The sequence below is a fragment of the Carassius carassius genome, chromosome 7 (genome assembly GCF_963082965.1).
Source record: "Carassius carassius chromosome 7, fCarCar2.1, whole genome shotgun sequence".
In the NCBI taxonomy this organism is placed as follows: Eukaryota; Metazoa; Chordata; class Actinopteri; order Cypriniformes; family Cyprinidae; genus Carassius; species Carassius carassius.
The window spans coordinates 34,464,635-34,491,398 of NC_081761.1; the positions used below are offsets into that span (position 1 = coordinate 34,464,635).

Here is a 26,764-nt window from a genome sequence, read left to right on the forward strand (position 1 = left end):
TAACAAAATTATCAGACAAAATCTCAACAAAAATATACGGCGAGTGTGAATCTCTTTTTATACAGTCTATTGTGTAAATACAAGATGTCTATTATATGGATGTGTATGACTTGACCTATAGTAAGGAACATATTTGGTGTGAAGCTGCAGTAGTTAGTTAACTAACTAAATACTGACACCTGTTGGTCCTCAATGCTTTAACTCCATCGACCCATCTCTATAGATTCCTAGTGTATCAAGTTCCTTTAAAATCAATTTAAAAAATAACATAACAGCATCTGGTGCATAGGTGTCCTAAAAGCTGAGAAGCTGCGTCTGGTCTGCAATATTGTCATCTGAAGAGGAATACAAATCTCAATAAATAAATACACAAAACAACTGACTTTTAAAAGCATTTCTTCAGATATATTTAAACTTCAAAAAGGTGACAACGGCAGACATTTATGCACACATTCATATCAATGCAATGCTGGAAACCTTTGGTAAAAGGCCAAATATCGGACACGTTTTCAAGTGACACCTATAATATCTGAATCCCATCTCCAAACTGCATTTTTATTGGTTCTTTCCACTTGCTCCCAAACTCAGATTGGAGAGAGAGTCCTCCACCTCTGGGTCGTCGTCTTCCTCCTCCTCGTCATCATCATCATCATCCTCATCCTCTTCATCATAATCATCGTCAAGGTCGTCTTCCTCCTCGTCTTTGTAGCCCCCTCCAGATTCCAAATTTTTCCAGTAGGAGCTGTATCCAGACGCACCATAATCATCTTCATCAGCACCACTCTGCCGGCCAAATTTGTGTGTTCGGGCTGCAAGAACAAACAATGCAACTGTGTTTTTGTCTTTTTTATTAGTTTGCTGTGGGTTTTTATATTTCTATAATGAATAAAGTTCACAATCTAAGACTGTACTAATAGTACAAGCCTGTAATAGAGGATGGTACTCACTGGACATGCTGAGATCCTTGGTCTCCTGAGTTTCATGTCCACACTTTGGGCACGGGGGAGCCTTGCCTTTCTCCTGCTTGAACACTTTGCTTCGAGCGTGATCGTCACAGAAACATGCCTACAAAAACAGCATTCCACTCACAGTTTGTCCTCACAATATGAGACGGACACAAACAAATCAGACTGCTGAAAATCCTTACCTTGCATCGGAGACAAGAATGCTGACCGAGACGATTGCAAGATAAACCTGAAATTGGGGCAAAAGTCAATTAAAGTTGAACATAATAGGAATATTCAGAAAAACATTGGAAATCAGATAGACGTACATTTATACGTCTCTGCTTCCAGGACCTGACAGCTCGCCTGGTGTTCGAACTGATCATCCTCGCACAGGAAGTTGTCGCAAAAAGAGCAGCGGAAAATGCGTCCACCTGTACATTACACAGCAAACAGGATTTGACTGCTTGACTGGTCCAACCGTATTAAAGCAGAGCACAGCTGATTTAGATGAAGGTAACCAGTGTTGGGAAAAGCAATACTTTTCTTTATGGAAAGTAATGCATTATATTACTTTGTGTTACTTGTTTGTCCACTGGGATGGACTTGCTTATTAGTTTTTTTAATAACAAAAACCTCAAAAGTTATATTTTTGGCAACTGTTAAATGCCCTTTCACACTAAAAGTGAAATGAATAAGACTAAAGAAAACAAAGTAACTTGTATCACTTATTTTAAAAAAGTAACTCCGATATTTCATTGTAAATTTAAAAGTAATGCATCACTAGTTACTGGAAAAAAAGTAATCGGATTACAAAACTCGGTAACACTTTAGTATAGGGTCCAAATCTCACTAATAACTAGTTGCTTATTAGCATGCCTATTATTAACATATTGGCTGTTCATTAGTGCTTATAAAGTACATATAATGCATGACATCCATAATCCTACCCAATACCCTAAACTTAACAACTACCTTATAAACTAATAATAAGCAGCAAATTAGAAGTTAATTGAGGCAAAAGTCATAGTTAATGGTTAGTTAATAGCAGTGTTGGGGAAAGTTACTTTTAAAAGTAATGCCTTACAATATTGCGTTACTCCCTAAAAAAGTAACTAAATACGTTACTTAGTTACTTTTTATGGAAAGTAATGTGTTACATTACTTTTGCGTTACTTTCACGTTACTTTTTAAATATGAGCAGGGCTTGATTGTTTTTAATATAAGAAGTTCTATTTATAGCAAATGTAAAAGCCCTTTCACACCAAAAAGTGTAATGAATAAACCTGAAGGAAAAGTAAATTCACGTCTGTACAGTAGAACACAGGAGAAGAAGGTTCAACACGCTTCAGCAATAAAAAAAAACAATGAAGCACAATTGTTAGTTTATCTAAAGTCATTTTTTAATTATTAGTATGGTTGAACTGGATCATTAAAGGTCAGCAGCAAAGACACTGTTAATAAAATGGGAATAGATACATTTGTGTTATTTAATATATTTAGTTATTGCAGGTTTGCGTCATATTCTGAGTTTGCATTTCACTGTTTTGATTAATTTTGATGAATACTAAATCTGTTTTGTTTTTTGTTTTTTTGTGAGTGGGATGAATTAATGCACATTCACATTTAGTCTAGAACTACAGTAACATGTTCACACAGCGCACACAACGCCTCCATACTTCCGATTTCTCCCAATATGGGAACAGGAGGCTTGTCAGTCAAAAAATGGGAATACAAAGTAACTGGCGTTACTTTTTTGTAAAAGTAACTCAGATATTTTCTTGTAAATGAAAAAGTAATGCGTTACTTTACTAGTTACTTGAAAAAAGTAATCTGATTACGTAACTCGCGTTACTTGTAATGCATTACCCCCAACACTGGATAATAGTGAGAATTGGACCTTAAAATAAAGTGTGACCCAAAACTCCTGTTATTTGTAACTGATGGTAATGCTTGCTCTTTACCATGTTCCCAAACGCTGCGGTCACACTCAATGCAGTCTGCGTCAGAAAGAGGGCAGGAGCATGCATGTGTGCTCAAGCACTTCCTTCCATGGCAAACCCAGGCCTCACAGAAGTCACATATGGCTCCCTTTAGGACACAAATAATACTCCATTAACAATAGATTCTTCCTTCATCAGTAAAATCCCAAGAGACCCCCAAAAGTACGGAGTTTCCCTGAATTAGAAACAAAAAGTGAACTAAATGTCCCTAGAATTAACTTCAATTTTCTGAGCCATTTGTGCCATGACATAATAACCGGTACAAATATGCACTGTCAAAGAAACCGAACTGTAATTAAAAGGCCACCACATTGGTGGCGTATCTGGTTAAGGGAACCTTTTACTTAAAATGACAACCAAATGACTGTGCTACAAATAATCCCCAAGCAGTATAACAACCATCACGTGCTCTATTATTATCTGTCAGGGAAACAACAAAATGCCTGGAATTTTATTACCACCACAAGGATATCTGTGAGAAACTCTTTACAGTCCTCTAGCAATGTACCTGCTTCCCTTTTCCATTGAAATGTAGCTTTTATGTAACGTTTTTCCCCTCTAAATCCTGCCACAAGGCAGTTTAAAATACAATTTTCTACCCTTTTTCACTTCCAATCCTTATTAGCTGTGTTTACTGGAATATTAAATATGATGATATAAAGCTGGGAAATACAACATTGATCTGTCAAAATGAGGGAAAGCACTATTAAACATCCAAAAATATTTTAATGTTACTACATATTTAAACCGTAAAATTTAACACATTCATGAAAGAGTCATTCATTTGAGCTTTTAGGGTTGTTCACGGACTGTTGGTAGTTCGGGGAGTGATGGAAAAATGTTACCTCACTGTACCTAGAGTTTTTGGCATACTTTTAGTAGTTCGTTCAGAAAGTGAACTCTTACACACATTTATTGGCAGTTGCTGACTGATTACATTTTAACGGAAGATACTCCCATCATTTCTCCAAAACTTCATGGGATGTAGGGAAAAAGGTGAACTCTTGGCAACTACAGTCAGAAGTTACATAATGTGTAATGAACACACTTTCACTCTGAAGAAAATTTTAAGTCACCGAAGAAGCTGGATATAAATCATATAAGAATATTACTTGGATTGGAATTTAGATTTTTTTTGTGCTTAACCAATCTATTTGCATACCAAGCTTCTTTAAGACCCAAAACAGATATTTCTAGCATAACGGGTATAAAACAGAAGCCATTTATGGAGATGTTTGTACTTACCACCATGCCCATTCCAGTGCTGTGAACACCAGGATGTTTTATGACACAGTCTGAAGCCTTCATACATTTAGTTTTGCCTTGGAATAAAGAAAAATAACAGCATAAATATATTAAATAGAAGACTAAAACTGCTTAATATTCTAGAATATATTTCAGTAGCCCAACAATCGTGATTTATCTCTGTCCAGTGTCTACTTATTTTATGATGCACTTGGCACATTTCACAGAAACTCCCTTTGCATACTTAAGGGGATCATATTACAAAGTTTTTTTTTTTACTCTGAGCTTTGCTTATGTCAGACACGGCCCTTCACCTGCAAACTGAACAGCAGCGCTCTATTCCCGAGTGGCAGATTCCATTGTATTGTTATCATTAGTTATTTATGTGTTTGAGAGCAGTATGTCATCGTTATCTGCTTTATTGGACTGACCCAAGTTTCAGAACATTGGACAGACATCTAATATCAAGCTGACCAACATGCAAGTTATTTCCCAGAGACTTTAACAGGGGAAAAACAACGAGGGTCAGTTATAATGAGTTTGGAGGGCATGTTGGGGTTCAGAAGGAGGAAGTTGATCTCACCACACTGTGCACACATGGGAAGTTTCTGCACTGAAGCGCAGAAATAGCAGAACGCCCTGTTCTTTTGTCGCCTGCCAACAGATAATAACTCTATGAAATATTATGGAAAGGTACAAGGTAATGTAACAATTCTGAGTGTATAATAGAGTAAAATTACCTTTGACACTTATCACATTCCTAAAAAGTAAAAGAAAATGGAGAAAAAGGTTAGGTCTGTGAATTAATGTTATAAATAATTAAAGGGTTCCAATCCACTAAAGCGGTTACAAATCCACCTGGAAGAGGACATGTGTCTTTATCGTCCTAATACACAGTGAGGAGGAGAGTTTGCTCAAGACTCTCAAAGGATCACAGCTGGAAAATTGCAGAGATTAGTCGAGCCTTGGGGTCAGAAAGCCTAAAAAAATAAAAAAGAGCCCCTACATCACTACATGTTGTTCGGGAAGGTTTAACGGAAAAGGATCCACACTTATCCTAAAACAAACTCTAGCTTGTTCAGTTCTCAGACACGACTGGAACTTCAAATGGCACTGGCTTCTATGGTCAGATGAAAAAAAAAATACCTTTGAGCAGCAAACCCACCAGATGGTTTAGTACAAACAGGGATAAAAAGTACCCCATATCCAGGGTTTAAAATACTGCTGGATCTTTCAATGTTGTTGCATGTCTTTCTGCAAGAGGTCCTGGACATCTTTTTAAATCAACACAAAAATTCTGACCTGAGCCCTATAAATGAGTGGGGTGAACTGAAGAGAAGCACCACCAACATTAAGCTGTGAATCTGAAGGATCAGTAGAGATTCTGCATGAAGGAATGGTCTCTGATCTCTTAACAGGTGTTCTCTAAAATCTTCAGGCATTATAGGAGAAAACTCAGAGCTGTTATCTTGGGGAAAGAATGTTCCATTAATACATTCTGTTCAGGAAACCGTTTCTGATCATTCAAATTGGTTGTCGTAGTAACAACACTAATTTGTGGAGATTCAGCACACTGGGAGGTCCACAAATCTGAATGCATTTTTTGTAAATTGACTGTTAAGATAAATATTTTGCACAATTCATTAGCTGTAATATCGTGTTGCCACTATGCCTGTATGGCCCTATGTAACAATCCCTAGTAGATAATACATTGCACATAATTTGCACATAAATCATACAAATTGATTTTATTACATTTGGATACATGTTTAGAGATCAATGGCTACTTTTTGTATTTATCCGTTATTTGTTCTTGCTTGAAACATTGATTTAAAGTGTCAGTTATTGCAATATTTCAGTCAACCCTAAAAAACCCTGTTAGCCCAAACTACATATAAAAACCTGATCAGTGGCATAAAAGTAATCAATGCAGCTACTTAATCCTTTTCTACTCATTAACGCATGAAGTTCTCCTTTAAATAACGTGATGCTCTGCCCTCTATGTGAATGACCCTGTTTCCATTAAGTGCTGTTAAAAGTAATTTAATTGATTCAGCATTTCGACACCTCTAGAAGGATGCATAAAACTCAAAAAAGAGGTTTAATAAAGGATGTATTGATCTCATGAATTAGCTAATTTTACTATAGCAACATTTTTTAATTGTCTGTTAGTTTATATGGGAATATTACACGACACAGTGATCCTTTAACAATGAATTGGTGCAAAAACGCACACACTTTAGACAAATCTCACAATATAATGTATCAAATGCCACAAATACTGCCTAAACAAAATACTGATTTTGTGCACTTGATTTATTGTACCAATATTTTAAATTGGCCTTTCAAGATGAATTCCCTTCGATAATGACACGATATTGCGTAGCTTGTCAGTGATCTACGGCTCTGTCTATTAAATGCCGCACCATTTGAAAGCAGGTGATGGCGATTTACTGACGAAATGTGTTTGACAATCGCATGTGATATATCGTCATTCCCTAATTGCATGGCACAAAAAATCCCATTGATCTAATGCCGTTGATGATTATAAACGCAACACTTTTGTTTCAGGCCCCATTTTTCATTAGCTGACTTATTTTATGTACACAAAAGGACTATTTTTTCAAATATTGTTCACAAATCTGTCTAAATCTGTAAGTGAAAACTTTTCCTTTGCCGAGATAATTCATCCACCTCACAGGTGTGTCATATCAAGATGCTGATAAGACAGCATGTCTCAGGTGTGCCTAAGGCTGGCCACAATAAAAGGCCACTCTAAAATGTGCAGTTTTATCACACAGCACAATGCCACAGATGTTGCAAGTTTTGAGGGAGCGTGCATTTGGCATGCTGACTGCAGGAATGTCCACCAGAGTGGTTTCTTCATTTTTATAGAAACATTTTGTGTGTTTTCATGTCACATGATTAACTGGGCAACCAGAAGTAGTTTATGGGTTCACTTTGAGATCAACACCCCCTGGTGGTGAACCATCGGAGTTTCAAAACGTGTGACGTAACAAAACTTGGTTTGCTAAAATATCGTGACCTGGCCGATTTGATATGCCTCCGAAACACTAATTTGAAACAAAAGATTTTAAACAAATATTTTATAAGCCTTGTGAAGCAGTGTTTCGAATGCGCCCATCACTAGAGCTCACTACGTAATTTAATATAAAAATCCACATCTGAATGCAAATAAATGTTAAAGTCAACTCAAACCTCAAGCTTATAATTTTTCTAAGATGCAATTAATTTAATGATGGGATGAATTATGGACCAAACTTAATTTACAAAATAGTGGTTTAACTATTTTTTTAAAGAAAAAACTCTTTAGTAACAGGAATGAAACTGGGTAACAGGAATGAGTATCCATTATATTAGTGTACAGGTTTGACTACACATGTGAAGTGTTAATGCCCGCACTACCTTATAGTGAAATTGTTGAACACTGACCAGTGAGCTGATGTCACTGCTAAAAAAAAAAGGCCAAATCATGTTTCTATTTTAAATCTAATGGTCTGCAGAGGTTTTTGTTAGGGTTATGTTTAAGGTTAGAGATTTTCTGTCATACTTGCAGAAATCTAATATAAAACAACGATGCAGAAACAACCATATGTTTTCTCTGAGGAAAAAGCATTGTCTCACTGTGGATAGGAGGCCAAAATCTTGAAAAAAAAAAGATGCATTTTAAAATGTATCTAGATTAATATGGATGTAGCCTAACATTTACATTAATAAATGTGATGACACTACTCACTCCTGTTATTTTCACTCAGTTATTATATATATGGGATAAGTATGTAATAAATGAGTATATGAGCAACAGGACTGAAAGTAACAGGACTGAGATGTATATAGGACTGAAGGTAACAGGACTGAGATGTATATAGGACTGAAGGTAACAGGACTGAGATGTATATAGGACTGAAAGTAACAGGACTGAGATGTATATAGGACTGAAAGTAACAGGACTGAGATGTATATAGGACTGAAAGTAACAGGATTGAGATGTATATAGGACTGAAAGTAACAGGATTGAGTTGTATATAGGACTGAAAGTAACAGGATTGAGTTTTATATAGGACTAAAAGTAAAAGGATTGAAATGTATATAGGACTGAAAGTAACAGGACTGAGATGTATATACAAGTATGGGACAGATGAGTATATGAGTAACTGGATTGAGATGTATATTATTACTGAAAGTAACAGGACTGAGATGTATATAGGAATGAAAGTAACAGGACTGAGATGTATATAGGAATGAAAGTAACAGGATTGAAATGTATATAGGACTGAAAGTAACAGGATTGAGATGTATATACAAGTATGGGACAGATGAGTATATTATGGAAGCATATGGGTAGCAAAATTCAATTTGGAATTTTAATATGCAAAATGACAATGCAATATGTAAAATGACAATGCATTTCTGTTTTTACATTTACATTTTCCAATACATTTGTGCAACGTTTGGTGCAAAATGAAAATGAAAATTAAATTACATAATTTTAATTTGCCATTTCATACACCAGTTTTAATATGTAAAATGAATACTAATTTGAACGCTTTATAAGTTGCAAAATTAAAATGAAAATGTATTACAGAAATTATTAGATATGTATAACATTTTCAAGCAAAATGCAGAAGGTCAGAGACTCAAATCTCATAAGAGGATTCAAGTGAGAGAACATGGACAAGACAGTTGGTCCGTGTACGTTTTGATCATTTCGATTAATGGCTTCAATATTTCATTTGCATTTGTGGGCGGAGCTGAAACGCTGCTTTCATCTGATTGGTCGAATCGTTCCACCTTCAGCTTGGTCTTTTCATTCTTTCAGGCAGAATAAGAGTCAGTGCGAGTGCAGCACTGTAATGTCTGAAATAGAGCCCGACCGATATTATCGGCCGATATAAGCTAATTGCATTTAAATTGGCATCTGCATTTATAACGGCCGATGAACATGAGAAACAGATTCTCATGCTTCACTCATGTTATGAGTGTTGCACAGTGTGCCCACCAGAGGGAGCTCTGCAGCTCCAGAGTTAACAACAGCGCCAGAAGTCCACTAAAGAAGAAAGCGATTAGCCAAGCCACGGAGATGTAACTTACTGTTTTGACGTTTGAGTCTGTCGTTCGTCATGTGAAATGATTGTAGATTTAGTTATATACAGTTTTTATATACCCTGTATATAAAAACTGTGTGGTAGTTCTAGCTAACGGTCCTATCATTATCACTTCTAAATATTCTGTAACATCACTTACAGCCGCTAATGCATTGCTATATTAGGTTAGCCACAAAGCTAATACCATGTTTATCAGTGGAAGAGCGCGAACGTTAATAGGAGGTCAAACTATAACATTAGTGTTTAACTTATTCTTATTCTATTGCGGTGTGTTTCCCACATAATGACCGCGTAATTGGGCCTTTCACACAGGACGCAGTATGCACGGCGCTTGCCGCTGGGTTCAGATACAACGTGATTTGCGCTGCGCTATGGCGTAGGCGGGGTTTTAAAAACATTTAGCGGGAGCTCTTTCATAGTCTGTTCCTCCTCCTTTCGGTCAACAGCAAACATGTATCTGTCCCGTTGTAAGAAGCGAGCGATAGCGCTAGTCCTGCTGATGAGAATTAAGAGAGAAGCAAGGAAGAAGAGGCTACCCTCAGGTCCAGAGAACAATTTGGTGAATTCAGGCTGGTTACGTTACTCTAACGCTAATAGCTTCCTTTTTAGCAGGCCCCTTAAATGCTTGCTATTAACTTGTTTGAAGGTGGTTCTTCTCAAAATTGACAGCGGTGTGTTCATGACACTAACGTTAACCATTCAACTTCGAATTGATTCCGTAATCTTCCGGTAATAGTAGGCAAGACGATGTTTTGATTCAGACTGCACAAAGAGAAGAGCAGAAGATATACGGGTCTGTTGTGAATGTGTCTGTGAGAGCAAATATAGTGTAGTTACAGTAACTACAGTAGGTGTGTCAGAAATGATTAAACCAGAGGGGACATGTAAATAAATGTGAGCTGAACAAGCTCTTTTTTTTTTTACATATTGTTTCAAAGCAGCTTTACAGACATAACAGGAAAATGTTGAAATAATATTGTTAAATATAAGTAGGTAATACCTATTACTTGACAAATAAAAAATATATATATATTTCTCATTTTTGCCTATGTAGGAGATCCCAGTTTATTATTATTATAATTCTAATGATGACATGAGTAATGATACATGGTGATATTATTAATACACATGCTTATTCTTTCTCTGTCTCTCTTTCTGCCTACAGATGGCTGAAAAATGTGAATGCTGTAGCAGCAAAGTGTGGGACTACTTCTGCAAATACTTTAACTTTAGTATTATAATTTATTTACAGTAAACACACAGACTGTTAAAACCAGCTTCAACTGGAAGAAAGTAAAAGTGTTAAATGTTTAAAACCAGACTGTTTTTTGATCATTAAAAAATATATACTTTTGATGTGCAATTGTTTAGTCATTGAGACTGTAATCTAAGGCTTTTTTTTTTAACATAATCCCTTCTGGAAAATGGTTTATACAGCCCACATACATAGAACAGGCAGATATTTTGCTATTGAATGTTGTGTAAGTGCAGTTTATAGGAAATGGGTCTAATATCCAGATTATTTTTAAAATCAAAATATCGGCTTATAAATCGGCTCTTTTCGAGTTAATATCGGCCCCCAAAAATCCATATTGGTCGGGCTCTAGTCTGAAACCACCACTCACTGTTAATTAGCATAATATTTGAATCAGAAGTAGCTGGGCACATAATTCGTGCTGCTGAGACCTGCAAATTATTTCTAGGTTGTAGTATTGTATGAATATTGTCCCACTGATAAATTTTAATTTTGCAACTTATAAAGCGTTCAAATTAGTATTCATTTTACATATTAAAACTGGTGTATGAAATGGCAAATGAAAATTATGTAATTTCATTTTCATTTTGCACCAAACGTTGCACAAATGCATTGGAAAATGTAAATGTAAATACAGAAATGCATTGCCATTTTACATATTGCATTGTCATTTTGCATATTACATCCCAAATTGAATATTGCTACCCATATGCTTCCATAGTATATGAGCAACAGGACTGAAAGTAACAGGATTGAGATTTTAGGATAAAATTTGCAAATGCATATAATCTAGCCACATGGAGTATTTGCTAATATTATGAGAATACAAATTAAAGTGATTCACCAAATATTTGCATTTTTTAAGTAAAAAAGTAACATCTAAGAAATCATTTATAGAACAAGACAGTAAATTTATAATGATGCTCCCAGCCACTATTACAATATCATCAAATACACTGTAAAGAAAATAAGGCCACATGCTTTCGATCATTTCATTTTCTTCAGAAGATCCAGATTTTGCAATATTATGTTGAAAATGTGTCTTGTGGAATATATATGTATGTATGTAAATATAAATAACGTAATCAATAAATAACGTCAATGTGGTACAGTATGAATGCTATAGATGACTCTTACCATGGATGCATTGCATGGGTGTTTGGCCACATCAACAACGTCTTTATTGGCTCGAATCTGTTTCTCTCGCTCCTTTCGGTTCTCTGCCTTCTTACGAGCGCCAGTCTTTTTCTTAGGCATCTTCCACCTCCAATATCACAGAGACAGAACACAAATATGTGACACATGTAATGGATTCCCTATAAAACACACCGTGATGTTCGCTTGACAAAGTGCGACTCCGCGCTGCTAATTCCCACTAAACTCACATGAGCTCATTAATTACTTTAATATACAACTCAGCTTAACAGGTACTTTTACGAAAACGTCTGGTTTTCGTCGCAGCGCAATAACATATAATCGACCACGTTTGTCATAGGAAACATACCCAGATTAGAGGTTTAATCGCGTAGAAAACAGGCAGTTGATCACAGCTGATCCCCGGTGCGTGTGTAACAGTAAACTGTTCCGGAAGGAAACTGAAGTGACGCTGTTATCAGTTCCATTAACAGCTACTAACAGGTGGAACTGTTTGTGGAGTATAATCTGATGCAGATAAATTGTATTAAAATATCTCTATAAATAACATCTCTATAAATATAATATGTGTGTGTTAATTTAAAAGAATGGTAGGAGATGTAGTCCCACTCCATCACAGAGGAGGGCAACGCACATGTTCTGCCCTGTGCGTGACGGAGCGGTTGCCAGATATTCTACCGAATCACTTCACTAAGTTTTCACGTTGCCTCTTTTCGATATGCGATAAGTAATAAATTAACGGAAGAATCATTCATGTGTTGCATATATTTTCTCAGAAATATTTTACAAATATAAGCTAGTAGTAATAAAATAAAAGTATAATCAAACTGCAAAAAAAAGAAAACGTCTAAAGATTGTTCAAAGTTTTTACGTTATCTGCTTATCTTTATATATATATATATATATATATATATATATATATATATATATATATATATATATATATATATATATATATGTGTGTGTGTGTGTGTGTGTGTGTGTGTGTGTGTGTGTGTGTGTGTGTGCGTGTGTCTGTGTGCAGTAGTAGTAGTATCATTCAAGTGTTGCATATATATATACTACAACTAAACACACACACACACTATCTATCACTATCACTAGTGTATCTAGATGTGTGTGTGTGTGTGTGTGTGTGTGTGTGTGTGTGTGTGTTTTCAATTAATCCGATTTATTTATTAATCACGCTCTGAGTCCCTTATTGCTTAATATAGCATTGCATTGTGATATTCTTGAACAACTGCATTTTTCCTCTAGGGTCCATGTTTTTAACAATATCTGGCAACCTTTGCATCCGACACCGTCACAACAAGCGCAAACGCTGCTGGGTCAGTCGTCATGATGGTGGACCACATCTATAAGCCACTTTTAAAGGACAACGGCGATGGGCCGGTAGATGTTTCAGTCTGACTAAGCTTTAATTGTGTTGTGGGGTTGCCAGATGATGCCGTGCTCAAGGAACGTAATCATATACTGAAAAAGAGGCAGGATAAAGACAGTTAGTTTGGGATCATCTCTGTAAACATGGCAATGTCCCTAACCCAAGCCTGCAGGAGTCTTGCCCTGTCTACATGGCTGCTGTCGTTTTGCTTCATGCATTTGCTGTGTCTGGACTTCACAGTGGCAGAGAAGGAGGAATGGTACACTGCCTTTGTCAACATCACTTACCTGGATCCAGTCACATCTGAGATGAAGACAGACAAGAGTGAATGTGGCAGATATGGGGAGCACTCACCTAAAAGAGATACCAGGGGCTTTGTGTTTATGCCATCCCTTCTGCAGGACAGACAGGTGTGTGACAGTAACATTAAATTCATCCTTCCCCATCCCAGCATCCCATGGATAGCACTGATAGCCCAAGGAAACTGCACCTACAGGGAGAAGATCAGACACGCTGCTGCTCTCAATGCATCCGCTGTGGTCATTTTCAATGTGGGCTCCAATGAGACCATTACTATGCCACATCACGGTAAGATGAGATGCTTTTCCTGTGCATTCGCTCATTAATTGACCATTAAAGTTGTGCACTGTATTACACGTTTTTAAATCTGCTTTCATTGTCGAGTATATGAAGAGCAAAGTAATTAACCTAAAAATTAAAAATGCAATAAGTTGCTCCAAACCTATATGCATTTCTGTATACAGAAGATTTTTAGAAGAATGTGTGTGACCAAATAGTAGCCATTGACTTGAGTATATATTTTTTTCATACTATGCACCTGTTTGGTTACCAGCATTCTTCAAAACATTGCCTTTTGTGTTCAACAGAAGAGGGAATGCATACAAGTTTGGAACAGCTTGAGGGTGAGCAAGCGATAATTTTTGGGTTAACTGTAAACTTTTATTGATGGTTAATTCGGTGAATATATAGTGACTGCATTGCGTTTTGAATTAACTATTCCTTTAATGTATAACAAGGATATCACATCAATGCACCAACATGTGATTTTTGCACAGTTTGTTTGCACTATTAATTTACATTTACATTTATGCATTTAGCAGATGCTTTTATCCAAAGCGACTTGCAGTGCATTAAGGCTATTAATAGTTAACATCTATGATGCACTGCATCCTGATGTGGAAAAGCCCATTAATTTGTTGAAATTTGCATGGTCTATTTGCATACTTTATATCAAGTATCAAGCCTCCTTTGCATCTTTGGATCAGTATTTTCATATTGCATTATATTGCACACCAAAAAAAAAAAAAAATGTTGTTATACTTTACAATAAGATGCCATTAATTACTTTATTTATTGCTTTTTAACATTGTTTTCACAACAATAAATTATATTGTTGTAATGCATAAAAAAGTAAAACTATAATGCTAAAACACGGCATATTATTGCACATTAATGACATTCCCAACATCCCACTTTCCCGCACAGACTTTCCAAACATTTCCCAACTGTCCACACTTCTCTTGACTCCACTATCTCATACTTGTAAGATTTATATTATTTCAATAATCTAAATGTATTGGTCTACACACATATTTTCTGTGATTTTTGCCTTGACTAACTCTGAAGCAACTAATTATTATATTTATTATTTGAGTAGCGACATCGTTACTCAATGCGTTTGCAGTCACTGCAGGTTACTTCATGCTTGTTTTGTGCTTTCTCAGCAATGGAGGATTTTCACAAAAACATGTCCAGGTCACACTGCAACCCAAAATCATAAAGAAAAATATATTTTGTCTGTTGTTGTTGTTGTTGTTGTTGTTATCATGACAGTCAAGCTCATGTTCTCCCAAACTCATTAACATTAAAAACTCAATAATGCATTAAAGATATAGATGAGTCCAATGTTTCTTCATTGGAGCAGAAATGTAGCATTCCATCACGTGCTCACAAACGGATGTTCTGCAGTGAATGGGTGCCGTCAGAATGAGAGTCCAAATAGCTGATAAAAACATCACAATAATCCACAAGTAATTGAGACCACTCCAGACCATCATTGCTTCTGAAAAAATATGAGTTCTCTATGCATAATATTGCTTTCTCTATTGAAAAAGATCATATCATCACTGTTAACAAGCTAACACGGTTTTCAATAAATATGTCGGTGGATTTTAATGTGAGAGAGTAACAGGGGATGGACTTTTCACTGGAGGAAGCATTATTATGCGTAGAGAATTACTTGTGGATTATTGTGATGTGTTTATCAGCTGTTTGGACTCTCATTCTGACGGCACCCATTCACTGCAGAGCATCCACTGGTGAACAAGTGATGTAATGCTACATTTCTCCAAACTCATCTACATCTCGGATGAGTGAATTTTCAGTTAATTTGGGTAAACTGTTCATTTAAAACGTTCTCAAAGATCTTGTCTGTGCATTTTTTGTTTTGGTAATATTAGTGGGAGTTGTTATATTGCACCATTTCAACAGCAAGAATCTGTCTTGCAATTGCAGAAATCATTGGTAGGACAAGCTGTTGTGTCTGATCAAGAGTTCCAAGTTTTCTCTCTGTCTCTCTCACTTCCCCAACGTTTTCTTGTCTCTTGATCCTTTGTTTCCTGAATTCTTTGTGGTTTTTGAGTGCTTGCAGGCAGTCAGGCATGCAAGAGCAACATTATCCAGACACATTATTCTGCACAAGATGATTAAAGCTGCTTCTTTTTTCTAATGTTACAGGAACAGTTCACCGATACACTTTTCTGTCATCATTTATTGATCACTACATGAGTCTTGTAAACTGTATTTGAGCTTTGAAATAAGCACTGCTGGATAATAGGTTGTAAAGTTCTCTCAAAATGAAATTAGTAGGTTTATTGCTACGCTTACATTGAAACGCAGTCATTTTGAACATATTCACAATAAATAAATTGATAACAAATTACAAAACAAAAGCATTTACTCAAAAAGCCAACAATATTTGAAATATGCAGTGCTGGGTTTATTAGAAAACCAGTTCATGAAGAAAAAGGGAAGTTCTACTTAAAGAGGTAAGAATGGTGTGTAAATACCAAGTAATTGAAGAAACCTCCTTTTCGGTATAGTTCATCCAAAAATGGTAATTACTCACCCTCAGGTTGTTCCAAACCTCCCATACTGACCACAAAAGAAGATGTTTTAAAGAATTTTGAATTGTTGGTTCCCACTGACTTTCATAGTAGGGAAAGAAATACTGTGGAAGTCAATGGGTACCATCAACTTCTTTTGTGCTCAATGGAAGAAAGCAACTCACGCAGACTGTAGAAAATGATGACAGAATTTAAATTCTTTGGGTGAACTATCCATTTAACCTCCCTTTTTAGCCTCTAATGTTTATCATTTAAGGGTTCAAGTGGGTCAGAGTCTGACACTGAATACTTGCTGCTGTCATGTTGTTACTGATGAAGCACCATGACGTGTTGATTAGAATGAATCACTGTACCCTGACCTCGGCAGCACAGCAGTAGTTCATCAGCGCCAGTTCCTTGTTTATAAATGGAAAGTCTGGTACTCAGCATGGTCAGTCTTCATGGTTTTGTTTTTGGTTTCTTTGTTGATAATCAATAATTGGAAATATGCATGAGGAGGGGCCAGACATTGGCCTGGGGTTTACAGTGTTGTTGTTGCTGCTGTGGGAATCAGAGATCTGTTTTGAGAGTTCATCCCATCTGAACGTGCTTGAATTCTTCAGCTCAGAGATAAGATGTTAATGTTTATCAGCTCCAGCTTGTGCTGATTTTGAGGATGAAGTCACTGGCTTTCTCAGAGTCCAGAATGGTATGACTAGAACTATTACAAAATTCTAGTGCAGTTTAACCATTTTCTTTGAAAAAATGACTTCATATGTGGGTCTGATACTCTATTTTACAGACAGACATACCTTATTTATTTAATCATTCATTCATTGATTCTTAATGTAGTAGTCGTAGTATTAATTTATTAATATAAAAATGTTTTATTTATTATCATTGATTCTTAAAGCAGTAGTCGCAGTATTCATTTATTAATATTTTTACTTATTTATTCATTCCCTTTTTTTCAGGACTGTTTTTGAAATATGTAAAAATTCTCCTATTTGCACCTGTTTTTCGTTGAAGTTGAAGTAGTAGTATTATTGTGACGAAAGGTAAAATTAAAATAATAATGGAATTTGAGGATTACAAAAATGATACACATAAAAGCCTTAAACTAAAATGAAAATGAAAACGGAAGATATAAAATAAATACTAACTGAAAAAAAAAAAAATTACAAATATAATATAAAAATCCTTTAAAATGTATAGAAATAATACTAAAACATCATCTTGAAATAATATCACTTGAAAATATCAGAATTTATTAAATATTAAGTATTAGTCGTAGGAAATACTCTTAATAACACACACACACACACAAGATAGTATTGATTTCTTCTATTTCTTCATTTTCTGTGACTCCAGAATGAAGTATGTCTTGTCAAAGGTGTCAGTTTAAGGAAGGCCTGTGTGTTTGTTCAGAATACAAGCGAAGGCCTCTCCAGAGCTTTCTACAGATCAAATGATTCAAGCAGAGTCTAGAGTTGAGCTTAGCTAGATTTGAACTGAATGCCACTGAAGTATGTCATCTGCATCTTGAGAATTGAACCCATCATCATTGGTTTAGGAACCGGCGATGTGGTGGCGATCATGATTCCCGAGCCCAAAGGTCGTGAGATCGTGGCTCTGCTGGAGAAGAACGTAAGCGTGGCCATGCACATCACCATCGGCACGCGCAACCTGCAGCAGTACGTCAGCCGCACCTCCGTGGTGTTCGTCTCCATCTCCTTCATCGTCCTGATGATCATCTCTCTGGCCTGGCTGGTCTTCTACTACATCCAGCGCTTCCGCTACGCAAACGCACGCGACCGCAATCAGGTGCCGCTTGTGTTTTACACAGCATGCATTAAGACAGCAAAGAAAAATCAGAAATCAGAGATTTCATTTCTTGTCTTTTGCAGAGGCGATTGAGTGACGCTGCAAAAAAGGCCATAAGCAAGTTACAAGTGCGGACCATCAGGAAGGGTGACAAGGTTCAGTTCGTCTTGTGTTTTTTGGCCGACGTCTTGGTATTTGAGTATTACTGTGATATCTTTTAAGCAATTCGCTCAAAGGAATAATGCCATAGTTCTAATGAAAAATCATGCTGCTTCATATTTTAGTGTAAACTTTTTAAATCCTTTAATGAAGAGGAAGCTACACATAGCATTTGTTTGAAATATAGATATCTTGTAACGTTATAAACATCTTTACCATCACATTTAATTGAATTTATCCTTGCTGTTTAAAAGTATTAATTTCTTGCAAAACAAAAAAGTCATACTGACATCTTATTGCAAGTGCCACTTTTGAAGAGGAAATGATATATACGATCGAAATGTGTGATACCTGTAGTTTGACCGGTGATTCGATCTCATTATGTGTGTTTTATGACTGTATGTTCCTGTCTGCTGCGTTAGCTCTAATGGAGATCTCATGTTAGTGTACACATACACTCGCTCACGTCTGGTTTTTCACAACATTATTTATCGACCCGCTGTTTCTAGGAAACTGAGTCGGACTTTGATAACTGCGCAGTGTGCATCGAAGACTACAAACCTCATGATGTTGTCCGGATACTGCCGTGTCGGTAAGATTTCACACACACACACACACACATTATAAGACATCAGCAAAGTAGTTTAAAAAAAGACTAATCCTGATTCTCAGAGATATGAAGGCTTAAAACTGTGAGGAATTCATCATTAGTGTCGTATTGAAGTTCAACCTAAAACTATTGAACCACATGAGCTCTCCCTCTAAAGCCATTCAGTTTTAATCTGTGAAAGTCAAGCTTTTAATGTTTTTCTCAATAGTGCAGCATCAGAATGAATCAAAGGCCTCCTTCCTGAAGCACTGCTCACATTATTTTTACACTGGATGAAAATAGATCACTTCTTTAAAAATCTATTAAAAATGCTGAAACTGGACGTATCTGTGGGATCAACAGACGCCACATTACTGTTATTGAAATGTTGCACATCTACTCCAGACGCTTTGTCTTAATGCATCAGTCTTTAATTAAATAATTGTATTTACAACAAAAAAATCATATACTTTTTGAGCGTTACACCAGAGCCGGCCCATGATTTTTCTGGTGTATTATTAAATAGCCTTAAATGATCTTTGTTGTTGTTGTTGTTGTTTATGATTTAATTGAGTCAAAAAGCAAAAATTAAAAAAAAAATTTTTTGTTTTTTTATTTAATTTACTTGCAAAAATAGCCAATACAATGTCCATATTAATTTGGTTAAAATGCATTAAAAATTGGAAAGTAAAATGTGTCTCTAACTGTTTAATGTCACTGTGGTGTTGTTGTTGTCAGTCATGTCTTCCATAAGAACTGTGTGGACCCGTGGCTACAGGACCACAGAACCTGTCCCATGTGCAAAATGAACATCCTAAAGGCCCTGGGGATCCCGGTAAAAGTAGAAGCTACTCTATCCATGAGACTTGCATGTAACCTTGTGTTTTGCTCTTTAATGACGCTGTAGTTTGCCCTTCAAACAGCCCAATACAGACTGTTCTGATGACATCCCTCCTGATTATGAGCTGTCTGTCAGCGGGCCGCCCACCAACCCTGTGACGGGCGCTAGTGAGGTCTCAGTGGGCGAGAGCTCGGTGGTCCTGGACCCAGCTGTCAGAACAATAGGCCTGTCACACATTTACCATCAGATGGATGCCTTCCTGCAGGTTGGAGAGAGCCGTCACATCGCCAGCAGTGAGTATGAACCATCAAGTCTGTGCATTATCAAGGAAACAACTTTCCTTACATAAACCTTTTGTTGAGAAAAGAAGTTTAGTTTTTCTCAAGGTGTTTTATGAAAATAAAAATAAAAGTTTTGTATAACATCTAAATAATTTATGAATATTGCATATAATCATTTTTCAATTTTTCTATAGTTGTATAGAAATGCATTGTTTCAAAGAAGTGGGAACAATGTATGGACCTTCACTTTCTTATTTCATTGGGGTATTCAGTTACTGTATAAAATGAAACTCAATAGAGGAATCCATTAAGATGGAATTATTCTCCTAATAAAAACATTTGTCCATATAATTCAAGGATCAGTATTAGTAATGCTTAAAAAGAACAAATATAAAAGGAATTGTAGTTCCAGTGTCAAATTCCCCTCTCTCACATTGACCTGATTATTTTAGTCCATTTCAGTGATTTTACATGTGGTCTACTTTCAGCTCTCACATATTTAGGTCATTTTTTGGTACCGGCAGTAAATAAAAGCACAGCCTGTCCTGGTTCTCCATTTTCTCCTATCCTGTGCTGCTTCTGTAGCTCATATCAGGTCTTTAGTTAGATAAGGAGACTAGATTTATAACTTTGGTCTGCTGCCGCTGACTATAAATAACTCCAGACAGAACAAAAAACACCATAAAACTACACCATGTGTCTTGTGTACTGTTCCAAGCCATTTTTCCCTCAACCGAAGCTCTGAAATCTAAAAAAAAAAAACATTAATGCAACTTTATTTCACAAAAATAAAAAGGCAATTCTGAATTTATGTCTTTAAATTCTGTATTTTTTGTCAAGATTGCAATTTTATGACCTGAAATTAATTCTGAGTTTAAATCACGCGGTTCTGACTTTTTCTCAAAATTGCGACTTCATATGCATTTGTGGGTTTATAATGTGCTATTCTGAATTTATTTCAAAATTACACATTCATATCTCACATTTCTGAGTTTATATCTCGTTATTCTCACTTTTCTTTCTCAAAATTACAAGTTTAATATTTTACAAATCTGAGTTTATCTCTCACAATTCTGAAATTTTATCTCTAGCACATCTGAGTTTAAATCTTGAATTTGAAATGATTTTAACTCAGATTTGCGAGATATGAACTCACAAGTTAATAGCATGTAATTCTGAGTTCATATCTTGCAAAATTGCGAGTTCATATCATAATTCTGGGTTGATACTTCGCAATTCTGACTTTTTCTTAAACTTGCAAGTGCATATCTCACTATTCTGAGTTTAAATCTTGCAATTTTGACTTTCTTAATATTAAGTGTTCTTTTCTCACAAAGCCTTGAGTATATATCATTGTTTTGACTTTTTTATTATGAGTTTATATCTTGCAATTCTGAGTTTATATTTTGCAATTCTGACTTTTTTCTCCAAATTCCAAGTTCATACGACAATTCTAGGTTTATATTTCGCAATTCTTACTTTTTGTCAAACTTGCGAGTTCATGTCCCGCAATTAAGAGTTTAGATCTTGCAATTCAGACTTTTTTTCAATTACGTGTTCATATCACACAATTCTGAGATTATATCTCATTATTCTGACTTTTTCTTAAAATTGCAAGTTCATATCTTGCAATTCTGAGTTTATATCTCACAATTTCAGACTTTCTTTTCTCAGAATTGCTCAATTATATTGCATCATTTCAATTGCGTAAATTTTCTTTTTTATTTGATCGAAAAAATACAAGCTTCCATACAAATCTTGTTAACGTTTTCATTCTAATTAAAAAACAACACCTCGCACCAGGTTTGGTGCTAAAACAGCACTGGTCCTGAATGTTTTCTGTTGTTTCAGGTGAGCACCAGCCGTCCATGAGCACGGATTCAGACACCTCACTCATCATGCCAGTGGAGCTCATCCTGTCCCACGTTGAAGTGCAGTCCGATCCAGAACAGGACGATGTGAAGTCTTGAAGTGCCATAAACAGAGCAGGACAATAAAAGAACACAAGCAATAGCAGCACAGGTGTGCAACCTCCTTTTTTGACCTCATGGTCTCAATCGCTGCAACAAAAAAAACAGCTTGCTTGTTCTCTTCCTCTGGCTGTATTGCACTCAATGTCTTCTGTCCCAAGCTTGTGTTACCATACTGGAAAAGCTACATGGTCCTACAAACAATGTTTCCACTTTTATTTTGGAAAATTTTGACTGTTTCAACTTCCCTATGGGATCACTGCCAGTATACACCAGGATATTCCAAAATGAATATATGTAATGCGTCAATGAATTTGCTTTGAGTGTGTAAAGCGGTTTGTGTGTGCTGTAACCAGCAGTTCATATGGTCCAGTGTCAGATGCTCCTTGTGAAGTATCACCAGTGCTATTCTTGCATCTCCTCACTACAGTGAACCCAGAAACCCAGCTCATGACATGATGAGTGTTTCAGCAGCCCTGTCCAGTCACAGTGTGTCACAGCAGTGTTTGTGAATCACAATGTCACAAATGCAGATACTTTCCGCTCATTTTGTCTTGGCTAAGTGTTCTGCTAGGCCACATGCACACTGCTAAATACAGAGACAACTGCATTCAAATTCAACCTAAGTAACCACTACATTTTCATTTCATATTCAAACCTGCATGCATGTACTATTTCATTTAGCTTGGAAATTAATTACAGTGTGGAATGTCAAAAATAACTAAAGGCCCATTCACACGCAAAATAATAACTATTAGCGATGCACCAAAATGAATTATTTACAGAAAGATACCATTGATACCAAATTTAGTTTTTCACTTAGTCGAAAACTGAACACTGAAAGTCTATTTAATAATCAGTTGAACTCATATATCATACATAAATATTGAAATAGAACAAGGCAGTTTTTACATACATTTTAATTGTATAATTATGTTTCTATTGCAGTTCGTTGTCAAAATATAAAAATCCAAAGAATAATAATTAATGGTAATTGTATGAGAATAGCAAAATATCAATCTTGGAATCACTTTCAAACGATATATAAATATATATATATATAAATATTTTTGGTTTCATATGTAATAAAATATTGACAGCCAATCAGAATCCTCCTGACTTAATATTGCAAGCAAAAAATGGTGAATAGTATGATTTTTTTTTTTTTTTTTTTTATGATACAGAGCACACTGCATGCATTACGGTATCCCGCTATGCTTGATTGATATTATGATTTTGATATCAAAAGCATTTTTGTTTAAAAAATCTAATATTTCTTAATTAATTATTTGATTGTACTCCGTACTAAAATGGACAACCACTGATTCCAGGGACTTGATTGTCAATGTTGAAGTTTAAGATCATTTACACTACATTTAATCAATATTTATATAATATTATGGATGCCACTCTCTGTCATTTGACAGAAATGCAGTATTGTAATCTTTTTCACATGCTATATTTAAATACATTTGTCAGTATGAAGTGTATAGTTTACGGTTTCAGTATGCAGTGAGCTAGTTTCCATTATGAAGACAGTGAGTCAAGCTTGTTGATTCATTCACATGTGATTCACAGTGCTGTACTTGTCCCTTCCTGACTCCTGCAGTGTGCATGTGGCCATTTTTGTAATATTCTCTGGCATTGACGTGGTGAGTTTCTATTTCTTTAAAAAGGAACTGTTGGGTTGGATTTAAATTTAAAGAATGGTAGAACACTTGTAAATGTAGGTTTGTTTTCTGCGGCATTTAGGATTTCAACATTATATTCGCGGACATGATTGCTTTACTCCTTGCTAAAAGTAAAGTGCGTAATTATTGCAACACCAAACTGAATATCAGTCTGAGCAGCTGAATTGATCTGAGCATCTTGTGGCACAGATGCTACCGGTTTGTCCAAACAATGGCTGATGACCATAAAACGTTGCAGGCCAGTAATAAAAGATAGCATTTAAACAGCTCACCACACTTTTGCAGAAGGTTAGCATATGACTAACAGGCCTGTTTGCTTTCTCTGATGCACAATAGGAAAGCAAAAGACTATTGACAGGTTATTTTGATATCAAAGGGTTTATTTTTCTATGAAAGAAAAAAGCCAAAAACAAAGGACACATACTGTATGAAGATAAACAACACCCCCTTTAAATATTCATGTTTTATTATCATAATTATTATTATTTTACTAAATAGCTTTCCAGTATAGAGATATAGTGATCATATGTAGCATGTCGATGTTGAATGCAGACTTTCAGTCTGTCTGCCAACTTCAAATATTTAGTTTAAAAACTATTCATTAAGATGATGTTATTATGAATTATTAGTCATTTAATTAGGTATTTTGCTGCAGCGGGACAGTCTGATGAATGTTGAGGACACTGAAGCATCAGTGTTTTATTTCCTCACACTATGTCTGTATATGTTGGTTATCTTAGGACAGCTGGATGTCGCTTGACCTGTGAATGGTCTTTTTGTGGAGGACAGCGCTGGGGTCTGTGATCCTCATATTCATACTCAGTAATATTTAACGTAAAGGCATCTGTCTGCTAAAAGCACATGAGATTTTAATAGATTAGATTGATAAGCACTTATGACTCTGTGCTTATTTAACAACCATGCACAAACTACTTGACAACAGTGGGCTGGATTCACAAAATTGAAAAGAAAGAATAATAAGTTAAATTCTAAGAAGTTTTGTAGGAATACCGAAAAATGTGCAATTCTTGAGAAGAAATCCAAACATACTAATGATAAATTCTAAATTCATAAGAATGTTTAAAAAGTGCAATTCTTGAAATAATTGACTAATTTCTAATAATAAATTCTAAGTTCATTAGAATCTTGATAAAATGTGCAATTCTTGAGAAAAATTGCCAAAATTCTAATAATAAATTTTATGTTGAAAAAATGTGCAATTCTTGAAAACTATGAAAATTCTAATGATGAATTCTAAGAGTTTGTAGTTTTTTTATTTATTTTTTTTAAAGTGCAATTAATTATTTAAAAAATCTTAAGCAGACATTGTTCTTATCTGAAAAAGCACACAACATTGTTGCCACAGGCTTGATCGGAGTTCAGCACTCAATACGTTTTTACAAAATATTCTAAACTTTTTATTTTTCTAAAGTTAAGTAGAATTATATTCTTAAGTATGTTTACCGAATCCGGCCCAGTGTGTTTTCATTGTTTAAAATCGTCTGTCTGGAATGTCTAGGAATAATTTTGCGAATCCTTCAAAGTGGTCAAACCTTGCATTTGTTATTTATTTGTTATTTATATATATTTTTTCTCTTTGGGAAATTAATGTACAATATTTCTGTGCTGTGCCTTTAAGACGATGTAGACGCCCTCTTCATATATAAACATGAGCTTTTGGACACATTTGGATAGATTGGTCAAAAAGTGCTGAGAGCTACATTTTGCAGTATGTTTGCATCAATTAGATATTTCTACTATGACCCCTTTAAGGGAAGCAGTATGGGAGTGTGTGCTGTTGTAGACACCGTCGAGTGTTTGTCTGACTGCTGTGTCAGTGTTTCTGTCATGCACTGGACCTGATAGCTTTGATGTATCAAGCACATTCTGTATATGTATATCCGTTTTCTTGTGAAACGATTGGATGCTATCCAGGCTGCTGTGCATCATTAGCATTTGGTTGATAACCTTCCTGAATGTGCACCAAATGTCTTTCATGGTTCGTGAATGTGGTTTTTGCAGTCAGTTCAATAAAATCATAATTGTGATAAATATTCAATTGCCACTCTCTTAAATACCTTAAAATCTGATTGGATATTTAATGCTGGCCACAGCTCTTTGTACTTTTTTTATGCGACCGTCTAGCCATCTAGGTTCACCTTTTGCACAGTTTCTCAGTATTTTACCGCTTCCATGTTTTACAAGTTAAAGGAATCGTATTATTCTTGTTTGTGGCCAGTTAAACATGTTTGTGAAAGCACTTCATCTCGTTTTTGAGGAAGTCCGATCAGAACGTTTAAAGATGAAGTGACTTATGTAATGTAGAAAAGATACAGGTAAAATACTTGATCAAGCATCCAAAGTCAAGTGGTTTTACTTAAATGTATATTTTAAAAGAAGCTGAATATGGCTTCTGTAAAACTGTTTTATATAAATGTTTTACAGCCAAGAACACTGAGAAGAAACTTTAGTGTAAATCTAGTTAATCTTGTCGTTTTATTTCAAGGTGCCTGTTCTTTAATGACTGAACGGTTGCATACCTGTCATATGTCTTCCTCTAATGCTTTCCATCAGCACAGAAAACACTGCGGTTTCCAAGCAATAGTTACCATAAAGATGACAAATTGGACTCTTAAACACAAGGACAAAGCTGTGTCAACAGAGCAGCCGGCGCTCCATCATAACCACGGATGAAAGGAGAAGATGATAAAAGAGGCCTGGGAATGACTGCTTTCTGACTTACTTTTAACAGTAAAGCAGAAACACGTCTCAACTCATCCACGTAAGTTAATGTTCATCTAAGAATGAATCTAATAAATCTCAAACTCAACATTTGCACTTGCAATGTTTGCAGAATGCACATAATTTCAGCTCAAAATGACCCTTAAAAGCAAAATTAAAGGTATAATTATGGATAAAGATTCATCTCCAAAAGCAAATGCATAAAATAACATCAGAATTTTGTAATTATAGTATATACAAGATGTGTGAAAATTAAAGATTTTTAAATGTCATATGTTAAGAAAATGTTATATTTATATTTAATTAAAATATATATAAATATGTAATATAATTTTTTTAATTAATATTCATTCATAGTGCAGTTTTATATAGGTTCTCATTTTTTTGAATATTTTTGTGATGTATTTTGTAATAATATATTATTTTTTTAATT

General features: G+C 35.5%; 2 protein-coding genes across 3 annotated transcripts; one reads left to right on the forward strand and one right to left on the reverse strand.

The window, feature by feature from the left end:
- Nucleotides 1-383: 383 nt before the first annotated feature.
- Nucleotides 384-12,232, reverse strand: znf330 (zinc finger protein 330). Its single transcript, XM_059554727.1, has 10 exons — nt 12,078-12,232; nt 11,711-11,837; nt 4,933-4,952; nt 4,776-4,846; nt 4,193-4,269; nt 2,909-3,035; nt 1,274-1,378; nt 1,148-1,194; nt 948-1,065; nt 384-809 (listed from the first exon to the last, which is right to left on the reverse strand). Exons 2-10 carry the CDS (start codon nt 11,828-11,830, stop codon nt 556-558), a joined length of 939 nt encoding a protein of 312 aa, XP_059410710.1. The 5' UTR covers nt 11,831-11,837; nt 12,078-12,232; the 3' UTR covers nt 384-555.
- An 803-nt stretch (nt 12,233-13,035) lies between these two features.
- LOC132144023 (RING finger protein 150-like) lies at nt 13,036-26,227 on the forward strand. Of its 2 annotated transcripts, XR_009434313.1 has the most exons (8): nt 13,036-13,697; nt 17,808-18,058; nt 18,142-18,213; nt 18,727-18,809; nt 19,545-19,641; nt 19,730-19,940; nt 21,780-21,950; nt 26,164-26,227. XR_009434313.1 is itself a non-coding variant. In XM_059554728.1 (7 exons), exons 1-7 carry the CDS (start codon nt 13,253-13,255, stop codon nt 21,896-21,898), a joined length of 1,278 nt encoding a protein of 425 aa, XP_059410711.1. In that variant the 5' UTR covers nt 13,036-13,252; the 3' UTR covers nt 21,899-22,110. The 2 variants fall into 2 exon arrangements, 1 of the variants encoding a protein (XP_059410711.1); XM_059554728.1 differs by lacking the exon at nt 26,164-26,227 and having other exon boundaries at nt 21,780-22,110.
- Nucleotides 26,228-26,764: the final 537 nt, after the last annotated feature.